At 36.7% G+C, this 18,309-nt stretch overlaps 1 protein-coding gene across 2 annotated transcripts; it reads right to left on the reverse strand.

Moving 5' to 3' along the window:
- Positions 1-395: 395 nt before the first annotated feature.
- Positions 396-18,294, reverse strand: ptpreb (protein tyrosine phosphatase receptor type Eb). Of its 2 annotated transcripts, none has more exons than XM_057343523.1 (22): positions 18,180-18,294; positions 17,072-17,240; positions 10,552-10,727; positions 9,544-9,615; positions 8,768-8,864; positions 7,867-7,940; positions 7,599-7,732; positions 7,399-7,489; positions 7,013-7,089; positions 6,734-6,770; positions 6,507-6,604; positions 6,308-6,427; positions 5,991-6,154; positions 4,000-4,135; positions 3,759-3,908; positions 3,535-3,628; positions 3,297-3,373; positions 2,733-2,867; positions 2,485-2,610; positions 2,247-2,398; positions 1,712-1,847; positions 396-1,543 (listed from the first exon to the last, which is right to left on the reverse strand). In XM_057343523.1, exons 4-22 carry the CDS (start codon positions 9,611-9,613, stop codon positions 1,469-1,471), a joined length of 2,043 nt encoding a protein of 680 aa, XP_057199506.1. In that variant the 5' UTR covers positions 9,614-9,615; positions 10,552-10,727; positions 17,072-17,240; positions 18,180-18,294; the 3' UTR covers positions 396-1,468. The 2 variants fall into 2 exon arrangements, with proteins under 2 accessions (XP_057199506.1, XP_057199505.1); XM_057343522.1 differs by having other exon boundaries at positions 10,535-10,727.
- Between the last annotated feature and the right edge of the window lie 15 nt (positions 18,295-18,309).

Genomic DNA, 18,309 nt, shown 5'->3' on the forward strand with positions numbered 1-18,309 from the left:
ATATATTATTCTCTAGTCCGGAGCTATTTCAAGAGCATAGTGATCGATGTCCAAGCTGTTAGACATTAAAAATGAAAGAACAAAAATCTCTTTTCAAGAAATATAAATCCCTAAATAATGCTTTATCTGTTGTTGTGTAGCTTTGCTGAATTCAGAGAAATGTGAAGCTTAGTCTACTAAGTACTAAGTAGTGTGTTGCAAATAGATGCAACTGCTAAAAGTTACTCTTTATTATTTAATACTGTTAGTTTTGCAGTTTTTAAGATTAATATTTGGGTTCATTTGAAACATTTTCTTTATTCTCTTTTATGGAAGTTGAGATTTGTATGCTTAAGACTCAAAGGGTGCACATCATCTAAATAAGATCACAAATAAAATAGACACAAGTTTGACTGAAACATTTATTGCAGAAAATGGTGTTATCCAGAAAGAAGGGATTAAGGCATTTGTTCTCATATTTCACATCCTCACAATATAACACGCTGTTGTAAGAGTACTGCTGTGATAGTTCAAAATTTATTTTATCTCTGATCGTATATAGTTTAAACAAGCAGACAGAAACCACTTTTAAGGTGTTTGTGTGGATATTACTAAGTGTTTATCGAAATGAAAACATTGTTACTTCATAATTAGCAATTATCCAACTTTCTCTTTTTATCTATTAACATTACTTTGTTGTCAACTAATTCTGTCATATTAAACATGATAACTATACCTATGTCTTTAAAAATTATTATTGTTACCAAATAAAGCACAATGCTACCTGACAATTCTTTTTACATATATACTTAATCATGTTCGTAGATATTGTGTTTATTGTGAGCCAGACATAAAGTAAAAATAGGAACCTGAAAGATCTCAAACAGAATATCTGTCACAACCATATCTTGACTGGTTGCTCAGCTTGAAAAGTATAAATGTGCATTATTGCAAACACTTAAAAGCCAAGTAAAGGTTTGTTATGTGATTGAGATCTGTCATTACACAAGGGTCAGGTGAAAAGCATGTAAATCGTACAAATAACTTACAGGGCAGATTCAAATCAGCCTGATGAGACCAAAATCATTCTATAATTCAAATTTGGAAGCATCCGAATTGTTTTTAGTACAGTATAGTTTACACAAATCATCATGCAAAGGGTTTTGGGAGGCAAGCAGCAGATAAATAGATAGAACACTGAAGATGGAATGCATAACACTTATTCAAAACCAGAAATTAATGTGAAGAGTGATAATGTTTAAATAAAATATGCTTCAAAAACTCTTACTTAATATCGACCAAAAAGTAACAAAAATGTAATACAAAAGACTTGACATGGTTAAGCCACTGGATATCACATCCCAAATATGACCTTACTGCATGTAAATAACTAAAAAAAGGAAATGTCAAGTGCATGGAGTGTTACTAAGCCACAGTAATATTGTCTTTCAGTTTAAATATAATATTATTGTGTGATGATAAACTGCACTCATTTGAAATTAGCATAGTCAGAGTAGATGTCGACAAAATCTTGAACCACTCTGTAGCAGAAGTCATACTGTTCCTGAGAAGAAGAAAATAAAAATGTATAAAATCACACAATGATGAGATATTATATATATTGTGGGTAAATTTTGTCTTCAAAAGGATCGTATGCAATATAAGCACTAATATTTAAGCATTAATAAGTACTGTGTAAACAGTACTGTATGTGTATATGTTATGTCCATACCACAGTTTGGACCATATGTGGCCTCTGAGTGCGTAAACTCTTCACAGTTTGAAATACATCCAGTAAACCTTCGGCTTTGACTCGCTCCAGAATGTTGCTGAGGGCGATGAAGGTTCCGGTCCGACCAGCGCCAGCACTAATGTCACACAGGAAGAGGTTTTTTTTCATATAGATTGATCCTTTTTTCATAAATTCTATCCAAATTCAGCAACAAGCAGCACTGCTTTAAGTGCTGAAGTTAAAGGTTTGTGGTTGCCAAGCAACATGGCAACTTTTCATTATTCTAGATCTAGAATGTGCAGGCACTGGTGTGCTTTTATGTGGGCTTTGTGTGTGGCTCATCCAATCAGAATTCAGAGTCAGATTAAATACAAAGTGTTAATAAAATGAAAGTATTTGATAATGCTTTGAGCTACCAACAGGAATGAAGAGGTTAGTTAGTTAACATATTGTACCATGTTTTATTCGATAGGTAAAAGTCAGCAGATTCTCTTTAGGCTTTATTTTATGCAAGCATGACTGTGAGAGTGTGTACCTGCAATGCACCACTATAGGGTTATTTCCAGATTGCTGCTGTTGCTTCTGCACTGCAGCAATAATGTCAATCATTCCCTTTCCATCGGCTGGAATTCCAATCTCTGGCCAGCCATGGAAGTGGAATTGTCTGATGAGACGAGTCTGTTTCTCCTGCAAAAAGCACAATTTGGCCTCAGATTTGACCACCAAAATCGGAAAGATACCTGAAGCTAAAATCCACATCACATTAAACTCACTGGTGCATAAGACAGCAGCATGTCTCGGATGCTGAAAGTCTCACACAGCACATCTCTCTTCAGCTCCAGCACATACTCTCCAAATGATACACTGCGCTCTGCTGGCCAGTAACGTACACATTTTTCCTATAATGAGAGTAATGCATGTGAGAAGCCTCATTACCATATACCATAGGTATATGGTAATACATAACTTATTCATATTGATAAATATATATGAATATAAAAAGACATATAGGGACACTGACCTGCTCTCTCTCCTTTAGCTCAGTCAGCATGACAATAGAGTGGCACTTCCACTCCCACACCATACGCCAGAAGTCCTGCACTGTGTGAGCCAAAGGCGCCTGAGTTGCTATGAAGTAATCCTTCTGCCTATAACCCTGCAAAGATAACACATATACTGATCTTTTACAATGCCTTCTGTAAGGAAAGGCAAGAACTGAATGAATGTTAGGTGGAATATGATATTGACTATCTAATGTACTATTGATTGTTAATATTTTTTTACACTGCTCTTTGGAATACTTGATTCTGATTGGTCAGTCGGGACATTCCAAAGTATGTTATTCCCCAATAACAATTCCTAAAACTATTAACACAGACTCTTTCATTACTCATTTTGAGTCATTTTGACCAGAACAGTTTAATAAACTAAATATTTTTTTAAAATAAAAATAAATAATGTACATTGGGTTGTATTAAAATAAACCCCATCTGATAGATACAAGATCACCCTGTCAGGGTTTATTCTGCGATAACAACTGGTTGGCTACTGTACATTATCCCTCACTCATTAAAGAAATACTTACATCTATAAAAGATGCATTAATGTAGTCTGTAAATTCCTGTCCTCTTTTCATGGATAATATTACCCTGTTGAAATCATCTGGTGATAAAATACAGAAAGATAAATGTGTTAGCAAATAGTGATGCATTATAGGTTTTACATGGGTTATAGCAACAAAAAAAAACTATACAGTGAAATCCAACCTTCAAAAGAATTAATGGGAGGAGAGAGAGAGAGAGAGAGAGCATGTATTTTCTCACATGGGATAATCTGTAGAACTCTGTTTTTTCTCATGTTGGCAGGCAGATTTCCGGTTCTCATGTTCTCCTTCATAATGCGTACGTTGGTCAGCTTCTACAGAGATTCCAGACAAAACAACATTATTCTCATTCATGATCTCTTAAAACAACTCATAACCTCATAAGATCTCTACAGCTGTAACATGCTAACAGGTTTTATCGATTGATAGGAAAGTGTTTCTTACTCTGAATTCCTCCTCTAGACCCACACGGTCCATGTGTGCGTGTGTGTTGTGGAGTTTGTGTAGGTTGCCCTCCAGCGATGCGACGTCTAACTCAGTGTCACCGTAGAGATAATGCTCCAAAAGTGCCTGGTAAATAAATGAATACTGCATCTGTGGGCGAGAGAGAGAAAATTCAGCGGCTCCTCGCTTTTAAACTGATGACTCCAAAATCTGTAAAAGAACGATGCATTGTGGTCTTTACATCGGTCTGAATGAGCTGACATCGCTGCTTTCTTATTCTGGATACAAAGCCAAAGACATCCACCCTTCCTTCAGCGTGCATCATATCCATCATGGCATCAATCATGATAAACGTCCCCGTCCTGCCAACTCCAGCACTACACAGATAAGAATAAAGAGAAAGTTAATTGTGAAATGTGAAGTAGGCCAGGAAGGATAATGGAATAATGAGGATAAAACTGTACGGGCTTATGTTTGTATCTCCTATGTTGGGCTAACTAATCACTTCAATTAAATCAAACATGTGAAGAATTTTATATTAAAACCCTTATAGCATTGTATCAACTGTATAATTTATGGTTTTGAAATAAAAAAAATCAATTAAACTATAGTGTCATTTATACAGCACTCATAAAGTAGTGGCTGTTTTTAAACAGGTTTCCAAAGCACTACTGTCTACCATTATTGTCCCACCCCAGTCACATCACTGAAGCAATTGTTACTATGTTAAGTCTCTTAGCTAAACATCAAGTATAGCAACAATGTTCAATGTTTTAATGTTTAAGATGAAATTATTTTCTAATATGTACTGTATGCATTTCTCATTTTCACAGAATCATGTGTGCCTACTTCGATCACCTTGAAAAACCTCAAGTCACCCCTGATCTGCAAGTAAAACCCAGCATTGTTCTTTAACACTTACTACACATGGTATAGAGCGAGAAAATATCTTATTCCTATTAAGTATCATTGAATAACATCACAGCTTGAATGTGGGAGAGTTTGTCTTTCTGGCCAAGGCTGAGAACAATCCCACATGTGGGGGCTGTCATACCAAAACAGCTGAGCTGTACACACAAAAAAGCTTTCAGGACATCTGTGTTGGTGGTTGTTCCTGCACATTAAGCATTTCAGAGGGCTTGTTGTAGTTAAATATGTATTGCCCTAAATGATGCTGAACTCGCTGGGATTCTCAAATGTCCATTTATAGAATTCTGCACATCAGCTATCTTGTGTGTTAAATTATATAATATAATCTATTTATTTTGTTGGCTCAGTATTTTAGTCAATTAGCAGTACAGTTCCTGTATTTAACTCTATAGAGCATGGTACTAGCACCACGAAGGTCATTGGCTTCAATCCCGAGAAAAATGCATACTGTTAAAATAAATACTTTAAAGCTCTGTCCTCTAAGTTGCTAAAGTATCTATGCCTGAATGTACATGTACTGTATTAAATACTGAAAGTTCCAGTAGTTGTTAAAGGTCCAGTGTATGAAATTTAGCAGCATCTAGCGGCGAGGTTGCAAATTGCAACCAACGGCTCGCTCCACCCCTCCCCCTCTCTTTCAAAGCACTGGCTGACACAGGGCTGGGATGTCATCACGCTTTCACTTTTTTGCCAAAGGAGATAACGTATTTACAAAACGCGGTCTGTAGAGCAGTTTGTCTGTTTAGGGTTGGTGTAGAAACAACATGGCGAATTCTATGCAATGTATGTAGATAGAAATAGATCCATTTTAAGGTAATAAAAACCTAACGCTTCATTATAGACATAGTTATGTATATTATATTGCATTTCTGTCAATAGATCCTCCAAAAATTACACATTGGACCTTTACCCGGTGATTTATATTTATATTATCCACAATATATTTATAATTTAATAACTACTGTATATCTGACACATTTTGACATTTGCCAGAGTACAACTAACATTGAATCTCTAACCTTAAACTGGGTTCACACCAAACGCGAATTTAGCGTTTGGCGCGAGAAAATTACATACAAAGTCAATGCAAAGACGCGTACAGACGCAAACTCGCGGCAGGCGGAGCGAATAGGGTGGCGCGACTGCTGCGGACGCGCGTCAATCTCGTCTTCCGTGAAGGTCGAAAATATTTCATCTAACTTTTCCTGTGAGTAATAAAGGGCATGGAACGCGATTGTTCGCGTTTGGTGTGAACCCAGCGTCCATATTTTAGGGTTGTATTCAGAGAAGTAGAAATCGTACCTGCAGTGCACTATGATTGGTCCAGCATGGGCCGGGTTGACACTCTTAACTTTCTTGAGAAACTTGAGCATGCCAATAGGTGACAGTGGAACACCAAAATCAGGCCAGCTGGTGAAATGCAGCTGAGTAACCAGTCTTGGAGGCCTGTAGCCATCAGCAGCATGCTATAAAACCAGACAGTCCCCAGATAACACAGGCTCAGCACATTGTCAGTTTAGTAATAGCATGATTAATTCCACAATAACAAACAACACTTTTGCATGATATAAAGAGCATTTGATGACTGATGTTGTAATGTTTAAGAGGGAGCAACTCACGTGCTGTACACAGAACTTCCGGATCGTGTAGTCCACCAGGACTGTGACATCTTCCGTTGCCACCCTCACACAGCCGTAGATCCTGCAGCCCTGCTCAGGCCAGTACTGACAGCACTTTTCCTACATGTCAAATAAAATATTTTTTACTGTTCATGTACTGTACATGTTCCTAGTGTGACTTTATGATGTCTACTCTTGCCTCTTTTCTCTCTCTTGTGTTCGTCAACATGACTATAGTAGCAGATTTCTGTTCCCAAACCATCCTCCAAAAATCCCCCACTGTCTCTGGTTTCGGACCTGTTAATGCAAGCAGTGATGAAACATACAAAAAATAGAGATTACATAAAATATCAGCTAGTTCAACTTTCTTTTCATATAGGAATCGAAAAAAAACAACAAAGGATTTTTCTTTATATGCTTATGTACCTTGAGCTGCAATAAATTTGTTCTTTTCTCTGTGACCCTATTGGGAAAAAAAATTCACTAGGATCAAAGGAGCGCAGTCATTCTCAGTAATTTAATTTTGATAGTTTTGATTAAATGGTGCAAGTATTCTATAGCATATTTTTGTATAATACATTTTAGTGTACTAGACAGGGTTAACGCTCTAAAACTAAGGGAGTAACAATACCTGACGTGCTATTTTGGGGCAGAAATTGAACAAATTCCTATTTATGCTTTTGAAAAGCACACAGAAGTACTCACATCTATGAAGGAGGCATTTATATAATCTGAGCCCATATATCCATCTATGTGTGACAGCAGCACTCTGGAGTGATCATCTGTGAATGAAATAAACATATTACTAATACATTTTACCCCCTCCAAATCCTTTACAAATGATTATTAGTAATAAATCAAAAAATATTAGTGGTCTTAAAAGGACAGTTCACAGAAAAATGAATGGTTATGACTAAGGCTGAATATCTACAGCATTCTACCAAACTTCTGTTCCACAGAATAAAAAAATAATATTTTTAATTACATTTTTATCCCTCTAAGACAAAAACAAGTTTTCCACAGTGTTTGCAAGCGTGTGAGTGTGTATGTGTGTGTGTCTGTGTGTGTGTTAGAGAGTGAGGAATATTTACAGGGCAGAATATTGGGATATCTGTTCTTTTCTCTGTTCTCCTCTCTGCTTGCCTCTTCAAAGGTTCCACAGCCAAAACCGCAAGGCAAAGACTACAAAAGACCAGCAGAAGAAAAAGAAGCTATTCAAGAGTATAAGATATCAAAACCGAGCGAATGACCATGTGGAGAATAGAAGATTTATGTTTGTCTAAGCTCCTACGTTAAATTCCTCTCTGAAGAGTTTGCCATCGTCTGCCAAGCGTAGACGAAACTCTTCCTCCAGGGAGTCCAGCGGGATGGGGAAATAACGCTTCGATGGAGAAGGTGATCTGGGGAGAAGTACCACCGTTTGTTCTAAGAGAGACAAGTATGTGGTGACACAGAAAGAGGGTGAAAAAGTCACATTCTCATAACCAAAAATGTAGCCCACTTCTTGTCTGTTCTAAAAATATAGTGCGTAAAAATAGACAAAACGGCAACAAACTTACCTTGATCTTCCAAAAAGCCATTTGGCAACTTCTTGTCAACTGAGGCGACAAGATCCTTCCTTTGTTCTCTAAACCTGAGAGATTTGGGGATATGAAAGTTATTCAAAGAGAAGAAAAAACATTAATGAATAATTGTTTAAAATACACACCAAAATCTTAAGTTCTTTCTCATGGGAGATTGTTTGTGTGTCTGATTCCTCAGAGCAGCTGGGAGTGAATGACTCGCTAACACACCATCACAACTGCTTTCACATTCACTACACATGCAGCTGCTGCTGGAGCACCAACACAGCATCATAAACACACACTCCCCCTTGCCCTTCCCCTTAAAGGTGAAGTGTGTGTTTAAACAAAACTAACAATCCACACTACTAAATATGCAAAGACAGCTAAACATTTTCAAAGGCTGCTTCTCCTAAAAGTATAAAGCAGTATAAATTGTATTATGCATTAAAACTTTTTTGATTCTTTGTTTTGCATACAATGATTCTGTGTGCGTGTGTGTGTGTGTGTGTGTGTGCGTGCGTGTGTGTGTGTGTGTGTGCGCGTGCGCGTGCGTGTGTGTGTGCATGCTGTGCGTGCCTGAGTGTGTGTACTTGTATATATGGATTACGAGGAAGCAAATGTGTAGAATGACGTGTATAAAAACGTAAACATGATTTACGGGACACTTCCTGTGTCCTCGTAAACCAAATGGCTTAAAAACATACTAAATGGTGATTGTTTTTACATTAAAAAAGTTTTCTGTGATGGTTAGGTTCAGGTGTAGGGGATAGAATATACAGTTTGTACAGTATAAAAGTCATTACATCTATGGAGTCATTGTATTTGTAATCATTGTGTGTGTAAGTGAAAATGAAAAGTGTGTGCGTGCACGTGTGTGTGCATGCGTGTTTCTTACCTCAGAATGTAGGCGACGAAGAGAAGAAAGATGATGAGGAGGACAGAGGTGATGAGTCCTGAGGCTAAGACATGTGAGCCCTGAGAAGCTGGAGACTCTGAACAGCAACACAATGGAAGTGAGATAAGTTTCTCCACAGGCCTCTCTCCTTATCCCCGGTTAAAAGTGATTATGGGTTATCTTGTTCTATGCTTCACAATGTTCATATTTTATCCTGAATTAAAGAGAGAGTTTACCCAAAAATGAAAATTCTGTCATTATTTACTCACTCTCTTGTCATTTCAAACCCGTATGACATTCTTTCTTCCGCAGAACACAAAAGAAGATATTTTGAAGAATGTTGGCATCCGAACAGCACTGGCACCCATTCACTTCTATTGTATGGACACAAAACCAATGCAAGTCAACAGGTTTGTTCTTTATTAGAATTTCAACAAATTCTTTAAAATATCTTATTTTGTGTTCAGTGAAAAAAAGAAAGTCATACAGGTTTGAGATGGGTGAATAAATGATGACAAAATTTTTGGGGTGAACTGTCACTTTCAATTACTTGTATCTAGTTTTGTTTTGAGATTTCACACTACTTTAGCTTTAATCCAGTGTTAAGTGTGGGGATTAAACGTGTGTGTGTGGGGGGGGGGAGTTGGGATTTGTGAAGCTCTGTGAATGACATGTTTAGCAATTCTGTGGAAATGTAAAGACCGTTCTGCAGATTCTGTGTAGGCCTTTTTATCACTCTTATGAGTAAGATATAAAGAAATCTTGAGGAGATATACCTGTGGTCAGATTTCCATGAGAGGAACTGTTTGTAATGTGAGCTGCAGAAACTAGAAACAGGACCATCATGGCTACATGTGAGGAGAGGAAACAAACAGCCACATGAGAACGTTGAGTTAGACCTTATTTGCAAAGTATCAATCAAATAGAACTGAAATCAAGTATCAAATAAAATACAATTGAAATTCAAATACAAATACAATACATTGAAAATGTACAATTAAGAACAAAAGCTTTGGGGAAATCTGTGATTCATTCAAATGCGCCAAAGCTCTGAAAGAGACTGATTTATCCTACATTAAAATGATCAAACTTCTTTTCACACCATTCAGTGAGAATCTTTCCTCTACGTGAAAAAATCTAAAATTAATTCCAATTAACAGATCAGATAGTGAGATTCTCTGGAGATCATCTACCACACATAACCGGCAGCAGCTGAGGAACTTTAAAAGTAGGACAAGAGCTGTTGTTTGCCCTAAATAGCATCATTTACATCTAAAGGTAATATTTATTAAACAAAAAATGTGTGAGTCTGAGATCTTACAAATTATAATTTCCATCATATGACGCACACACAAATGAATATACAGTATAATAAAAACTAGGTTATAGATTTGGCTAGACGTGTTTCTCAATGTCACCTATTTAACTATAGCTAACATCTTTCATACAATCGTTGAAAAAGGAATGGCTTGGTCTTCTATTGCTGAGTTATATTTGAGTTTTTATTAAAGGAATAGTTCACCCAAAAATGGTCCCCAAAAATTACTGTGGTCAAGTCAATGGGGAGCATTTTTGGGTGAACTATTCCTTTAACACAGTTCCTATTCATATTCTCTATATTCCGCCATTACCCCACAGAGTGGGCTCTTGATCCCATGTGACTTTTCGATGGCGGATCAGACCAGCAAAGCAATTTCTGATTTTAATCCTTAAAAAATTATTAAAGTTTAATGCAAGGCAAGCTTAAGCACACACAGGTATACTCACAAATGTGAATGTCTCACTTGAGGCAAATTCTTAATCCATAGCTTTCAGGAATGAAAGATGGCATTAATTATACTTCTCCAGAAGGTCTTCAGGTGTCATGATATCTGTGAAGGCACTGCTGCCCTTTAATAATATATGAGTGCAGTTCTTTTCATTTTCCTGTCTGGATGGGCTATCCTTAGACAGCCACTACCTGCAAAGAACAGAGATGCATTTGGAAAAGAAGAAAATCTCATAAAATGTGTAGGACATGTAGACAGAGGCAAATTTGGGGAATGAAAACGAGACAGTTTTAATGTGTCCTCGAGCTTTGTGCAAAGTGATCTGTCACCCGAAAATACCTTTGAGGAGAATAGCTTCTACAGGACTGTGGAAGTTTATTCTGTAGTCAAGTGTAGCAAAGCTTTATGGCTGGAATACACTACAAGACTTTTAATCTGAACTAGACATCCAACACTTGCAGACTTTTTGAAAGTTTCAGATAGAAACACACAAACTGATCAAATCTGCATACCGGCACAGGCTTTCTACAACAAGTCCAGACTGAAAATCTGAGCAAAAGTCTTTTAGTGTATTTTAGCTTTAGTATTCTCTGCAGCATTGAACTTCATTGCAGTGGTCTCTGCAGATAAATTAGTCATTCGTATCACAGCAACCCCATTCCGGGTGTCTCTTTTTGTTAAAAATGATGATAAACTGTAGTCTGAGACTAAAACAAAACAATTTAAAATGAATTTAGGCATAACAGCTACACATAGTGTGTAAAACTGGGTCAGTCCCTCTAGGTCAGGTCAGGGCCCTGCCCAGGTCACGTCAACGCAAATCAAATCAAATCAAATCAAATCAAGAAAGCTGTCAGACAAAATCACATCAGTGTAATGTAAATGGCAAATTTGATGAGAAGGTAAATTAATTGTACAATTTTTTTTAAGTTTATTATTTATTTTTTACAAAACATATAACCACTCTGCATTATTTTCCACAGTCTACCTTCAGGAGAAACAAATTCTAGTCTGTTAACTAAAAGACTTCCACAACTTTGGGAGCCTGTGAGCTAATCTTAATGGCTTGCATAACAAACTTTCATGAAAAAATCACACACCAAATAAAACAGCCAATACCAGGAAGATGGTATGGAAGTATTTTAATGCCTTTAGTCTTTGAAGCAAAGAGAATGTTGAATTACCACTAAATACATCTGTTGCATTACCAGTGCTTGCATTTTTAGAGTCTGCAATTCAATATGGTTGTATAGTTAAGCTGTGAATATTTCAAATTGAAACATTTCATGCACAATTTCACTGTTTAAAAATGTAATTCACCTTTTAAATTTCATTAAAAAAATTAAACTTTCAACTCAATTTTCGACGGACAATTTTCAGTCAATATTATTTTGGTTTAATAAAAAGAAAGCTTGTAGAAATTGCTGCTACAATATACAATATAAACAGATGCACATATGGGAGAGTCCGTGTTAAAATCAGAGCGGCTGTCAATAAGCTGCTAGTTGAGATCACAGTTATTTGACCGCTATAAACACAATAAATGTCCTGTAAATGCTAATGATGCATAAGATTTATCTGAACATGATGTGCTGAATGAAAAAATAACTTAATTTCTTCAAGCCAGAGCAGGAGGGCAGTCAAAGTCTGAGCATAATAGGCCTGTGTCTGTCTGTGCGGACTGTGGTGCAAGCGTCAATAAAATTTCTGAAAATGTTGATGATGCATAAGAAGAGATCTATGAAAACAAATAAATTCACTTAATTGAGCACATGAGTGGACTGTGCAGCCAGCATATAAGTAAGTATCTGCATTTTTTGCTTTGGTCTTCGTCAGAACCGACTCACCACCTGCTGGTGAAGCAGTCAGGCAGCAGGTAGGCATCATGCATCGGCGCTCTATTGCTTCTCCTGGGATTCCAGGATGTGAAACTTTGCATTTAAAGCTGAATTTGAAACACTGAATTTGTGGAAGCAAATTTTTAAACCAAAATAATATGCACAGAAAATTGTCTGTCGAAAATTAAAGGTTGTATTTTAAAACCAGTTGAATTTTTTTAATGAAATTTAAAAGGTGAATTTTGATTATTGAATTTTTTAACAGTGAAATGTTTCAATTTGATATATTCACAGCTTAACTACAACCATATTGAATTGCAGACTCTAAAAATACAAGCACTGGTAATGCAACAGATTTGGCATTAAGACTAATGGCATTAAAATACTTCCATAAAGATGCAAGGGCAGGCACTGACACGCTACATAAAACAACCTGCTTCTCAAGCTCCAAAACCTGATCTGATTGTCAATAAGACATTCTCTGACCTTGAGAAATGCTGCTATGCTGTGCAGATCACACATATAGAAACGCAAAGCATAGTGTTGGTGCTCAAACAGTTTGAATAAAAAAATACTTGGGGATAAAATTGCTTTTTCATTCACACGGAAGATAAAGGACACTTTTCTACCTTTCTACTAGAAGCAACAAGCTATATGGCATGCATCAGCCAGAACCTATGAATATAAAATAGGAAGTGATTTTATAGCTTTCACATCGAGTAGGCTTCAATAGTCTACTTTTGATCTTCAACCAGAATGTTGCCTCTTATTAGCATCTGTAACTGATTGTTTATTTTGTAGTCCATGAAAAATGTTTTTAATAAATTCCAAAACTCCATCATCATAGCCTTAGCCTTTTAGTAAATTACTGTCAATTCCATACTCGTGAGCAAAGCTTACAATGGCATCACTGCAAACAAACCAGTGTTTGTACTTTTCAGGGAAAGGTTTTCAACCTACAAGTTGTCTTAGCACATTACACATACTGTATGACCTTTAAAAACTGCTTCAAATTATTCCGAACATATTCTACTAGTGCAATGTGCTAATTTTAATGTACATCCTTGTTAACTGACAAATGTTCTGAGCAGTGTTCTTGTGGATTTTTTTAGGAATGCTTGTAAAGATAACACCGGCATGAGATAAAGCTTCTGCAGGTCAAAGTACCCAAAAGCTGTTTTCAAACACAGGGGCCAAATGAATTGCTTTGCATTGAGAGATGCTGACCAGCACACAGAAAGCTGATTCTGCTGTGTGACTGACCTCTTTGTACAAATGTGATTGCCATTTTTGATTTTAAAGTCTGAGAGACACTATGTTTATGCAGAATAAATGTAAATGTTCATGTATAATAAAAAGCCTTGTTTACCACAACATGCAAATAAACTCGTAAACCATTGTAGAAAGAAAATTCACAGTCATTGAATAGCTGGAAACAAAATTATTTGGAACAACTTCACTGGACCCGTAAAATGTAATGTTGTAAAATTAGATTACATCCATGGGAAACCTAAAATATAATAACTTCAGTTGAAAAGGTCAGGTGCATTTGTTACCCATGAAAGATCTAAACCTCTTCTGTGGTATAAGATTATGAGTGAACTTTCTGAAACTGGACAGTAAATCGATGTGAGCTTTTGTGGCCCATTTTTCGTGTGCAGATCTTATTTGTTCCTTTTGGACTCTCTGAAACTGCAAATACATCAGATTCCAGTAAAACTTTAAAATCTCTGATCTGCTATTTCATTTAGAGTGACCTCCTGACCTTGTGAACTATAAGGGTCTTAAACCTAAAGTGTATACCAACATTTTAAAGGTTCAGATTAGAGTGCTGTGCATAAGTAATTATGAAATTAATCTCCATTTAAGAGCTTGTTGCTTTAATCCTGCCTGCTGTGCTCTCTCTAGCAGAAACAAGGTCAAAGTCACACCATTGTTATACATAATGCATAACCTTCAGGAAAATGCATCTGTGAGATATGCTAATATTACTAAATCCATTTTTCTACATGTTTATTCATAGTGATAATAGGATTTAATATGCGCTTTCAAAGTCCTAAATAGCTTTGGTTACATCTCTGTAAAGCTGGAAAATTTTTGAAAAGTTAAAGGAAAAGTTCATCTCAAAATCAAAGTTGTGTTATTTTTTACTCACCCACATTTACTCACCCACACATGACATGTTTTAAGACCTCCCGGCGTCTTCGAAACACAAATAAAGATATTTAGGTGACATCCGAAAGATTTCCAGGCCTCCTTAGACATCAGGGTTATACAGTAGTTGTTGTCAAGGTCCAGGAAAGTACTAAAGACATCGTTAAATTGGTCCATCCGTTCATAGTGGCTCAATTGAATTTTTTTGAAGCGACGACAATATTTTATGTGCGAAAAACAAAACAAAATAACGACTTTAATCAATATATTCTCCTCTGTCTTGTCATTCTATGGTGAGCGTGAGCGTTCACGAGAACACTTTGACTCATGCGCATTCGGTGGGGGCAGACGCCGGCGTTCTGACTGACAACCCCGGAAGTGCAACTCTGTTTACAAGCAGCCAGGTGCACGCTGTATATAAGCTGATCTTTGCAAAATGTCTGATGATTTCGATATTGAGGAAGACTTCTGAGGAAGTTTCTGAAACCGTTCCCTCGCTCACTCCTTCACTATTCCCTATATAGCGAATGACATTTGAGTCCACTATATGGGGAAGAAGTGAATGAAAATGAGTGAACGATTTCAGACACTGACGTAACACAACCTGCGTCTGACAGTACTGTCACGGCCATTCGACGTAACAGTTATTTTACACCTGTGTTGCTTCGTGAATTGCTTGATAAAATGGTAAAGATCATTTTCACCTTATTTGTCACGTTTTTGTATTAGTATTTAATAAAGAGAACAAAACAACTCTTTGCTACGTTTATTTACTTTAACGTTTAATACAATTATTTAATATATTTCAAATAAAGCACCACTGTCTATAACATTCATTTAATCTGTTTAATCTCAAAAACACGAAAATAACTGTCAACAAGAACAAACACTTTCAACAAACATTCGTGGCATTAACGGTCACTCTCCTCCAGCTGATTCTAATCAAGCGGTCGTCGCGTGCATCGAATGTACACTCGAAATCAGAGTGCATTGTGGGTAAAAAAGAGTGAAAGAATGTAGGGATTGAAGTAGTTCACTCAGGTTTCGGACACCACTACAAAATGGCAGAAACACGATATATAGTGCACTATATAGGAGATAGGGAGCAGTTTCAGACACAGCCTTGCACTTTTTTGCCCAACCGAATGCGCATGTGTAGAAGTGCTCTCGTGAACGCGCACCAAAGACTGACAAGACAGAGGAGAATATATTGTTTAAAGTCGTTATTTTTGGTTTGTTTTTCGCACATAAAGTATTGTCGTCGCTTCAAAAAAAATTAATTGAGCCACTATGAGCGAATGGACCAATTTAACGATGTCTTTAGTACTTTTCTGGACCTTGACAACAACTATAACCAAGATGTCTATGAGGAGGCCTGGAAATCTCTCGAATGTCACCTAAAATATCTTTATTTGTGTTCCGAAGACGCCGAGAGGTCTTAAAACATATTGAAAGTCATGTGGGTGAGTAAAAAATAACACAATTTTAATATGAACCTTTCCTTTAAACTTCATATTACAGATTGAATAAACCCACAAAAACAAATCTGACCGTTTTCAATATTTGAAAATGTGACAAGTGAGGTTTTTTTAATGTGGTGTTTTGGAAATTATATAATATAAATCTCCAGAGTAAAAGTGCCATACGGAACTATTTCTACCTGAACTGGCAGTTGATAATTCCTTTAGTTGTATTTGTTTGGCTGGTATGGATGTTACTACATGAAGCACAGACATTTGTAGGTTACCCCACTGCTCCAGAATAAGTGACAACTTACTGAAGAATGAAGCGTACAGCACAGCAGCATACTGACAGCATCACTTGTCAGGGCGCCCCCTCCCTGCCTCACCCTAAGGCCAAAATCTATCGACCTCTTTTCACATGCACAGTAGGCTCTTAACAATTATCCTATGCACCTGTTACATTGATGCATGAAATAACACAATAGAGGTTCTGCGGCTTTTACCCATATAACACAAGATGCGGAGTCAACCACGCAATAACACAAGCGCTGAATTTCTGTCTCGTGCATCATTTCAGTCTGAGGACAAGCAGTCTACCTATACAGCATTTTGGCATCTTGGGCGTGATACATTTATTGGCATCATTAATGCAGTCATCTTTATGAATTTTTACTGCGTGAAATTGATGTCCAAACATGCTGTCTAGGCAGCCCGCAAGGCTTCACGACACAGCCACTGGCTTCTGTTTTTCATGAACACACCGCCAGGATTCTGCAATTATTAAATCCATAGTAGTCCTCAGAGGAAAAACACGGACTAAAAGGATTTGTGACATCTCGTGTTTACACGTTACATTAAAGTAAATATGCAAAGTGCGAGAGAACGCCAACGTATGGGAGATGCTTGCCGACTGATTCAGATTGAACTCATCGGCATTACGTGGACGTAAGCCAGTTAATAGAAACATGTTTATCCTTCATGAAGATTTTGGTTAGATACAGTCTGATTAAAAAACACACGAAAGCGATCAAAAAATTCAATGCATCTATTTTCAGTATTAATAGCGTTCGGCAATATTACCTGTGTGATGTCTCGGTTCATGTGAAGTCAACATAAAATCCGATGTTCAATGCTGGTGGATGAGGATGTTGTGCAGAATGATGCATAATGTAGTCCCTCCTCTACGAGCGCCGATGCGCTGCCAGTGCGACCTCACACTTCAAGTGTAAAATGTTCCTAGTCATCGGCTCTTTACAGAACATTGAGGAGACTGCTATTATTAAAATATATACATTTTTAAATAATTTCTGATTTGAAGAAAAAATGTGCAGTTTTTTGGCAAAGTTGCTTTTTTGCAGAAATGAGAATAAACAAAATTCAGAATAAATGAATTTCTATACAATCAGCAACAAATCCACTTTTTCTGGTCTCCACATTTTTTGCTGCATGTATTACCATACTGTATGACTACACTGTAGAAGTCATAATTATTTAGAAGCATTACAATATATATATATATATATATATATACAGTATATATATATATCACAATGAGTCAGAAGATAACTAACTTCTGATTGGAAAAGCATTGATCATGTTTCACTGTTATATGTTTGTGTTTGACCAGCAGGGTCAGTTACATAACGGATGCAATGTTCTGGTTATAACCTTAATGTCTGCAGTCCTTTTGGCCATGGCTAAATGGGAAATGTGATTGCATATTAAATCTAATTAAACATAGTGTGATCGTGTGGCCTCTCAACTTTCCTGCTGACAACCTTTGCCAGTGAGGCTTTGACAAATTCTCTTGTTTTAGTCTGTGACTGTATTTGCTATGGCAATTAGAATTCAGCAAAAATTGGTTGAAAAAGAAAATTCAGATTTATAATTGATTGAAGTTAATCATAGAAAAATAGCAAGGGTACTGTCATTATTTTACTTTATTCTTACTTTTAACACACTCATTTAATTGGTTTTATTCTCATTTCTACAAAAGCAACGCATTGCCAAAACAGCAAAAATATGATTTATTTTTAAGTCATTGTTTCAAATATATTTACTTCTATAAAATAGTTTAGCTCATTTATTTAAATAAAATGTGTTATGAGGCCTTAACAATGTGTTTTTGAACCCCCATAGCAGTAGTGTAGTGATAAAAAGTGTGTAACCTCAAATGTCCTACATTTACCTTTTCAGCATGAATTCATTCATGAAAATAATAGTGAAAGAGAAGAGTTATTTTTGGCACACTTCATTTTTGTCCCTTCAGTACTTCAGTATTCCGCCATTCACCTCCGCTGCACTAGGTGTCGCTGTCG

The sequence above is a fragment of the Triplophysa rosa genome, linkage group LG10 (assembly GCF_024868665.1).
Source record: "Triplophysa rosa linkage group LG10, Trosa_1v2, whole genome shotgun sequence".
Lineage (NCBI taxonomy): Eukaryota > Metazoa > Chordata > Actinopteri > Cypriniformes > Nemacheilidae > Triplophysa > Triplophysa rosa.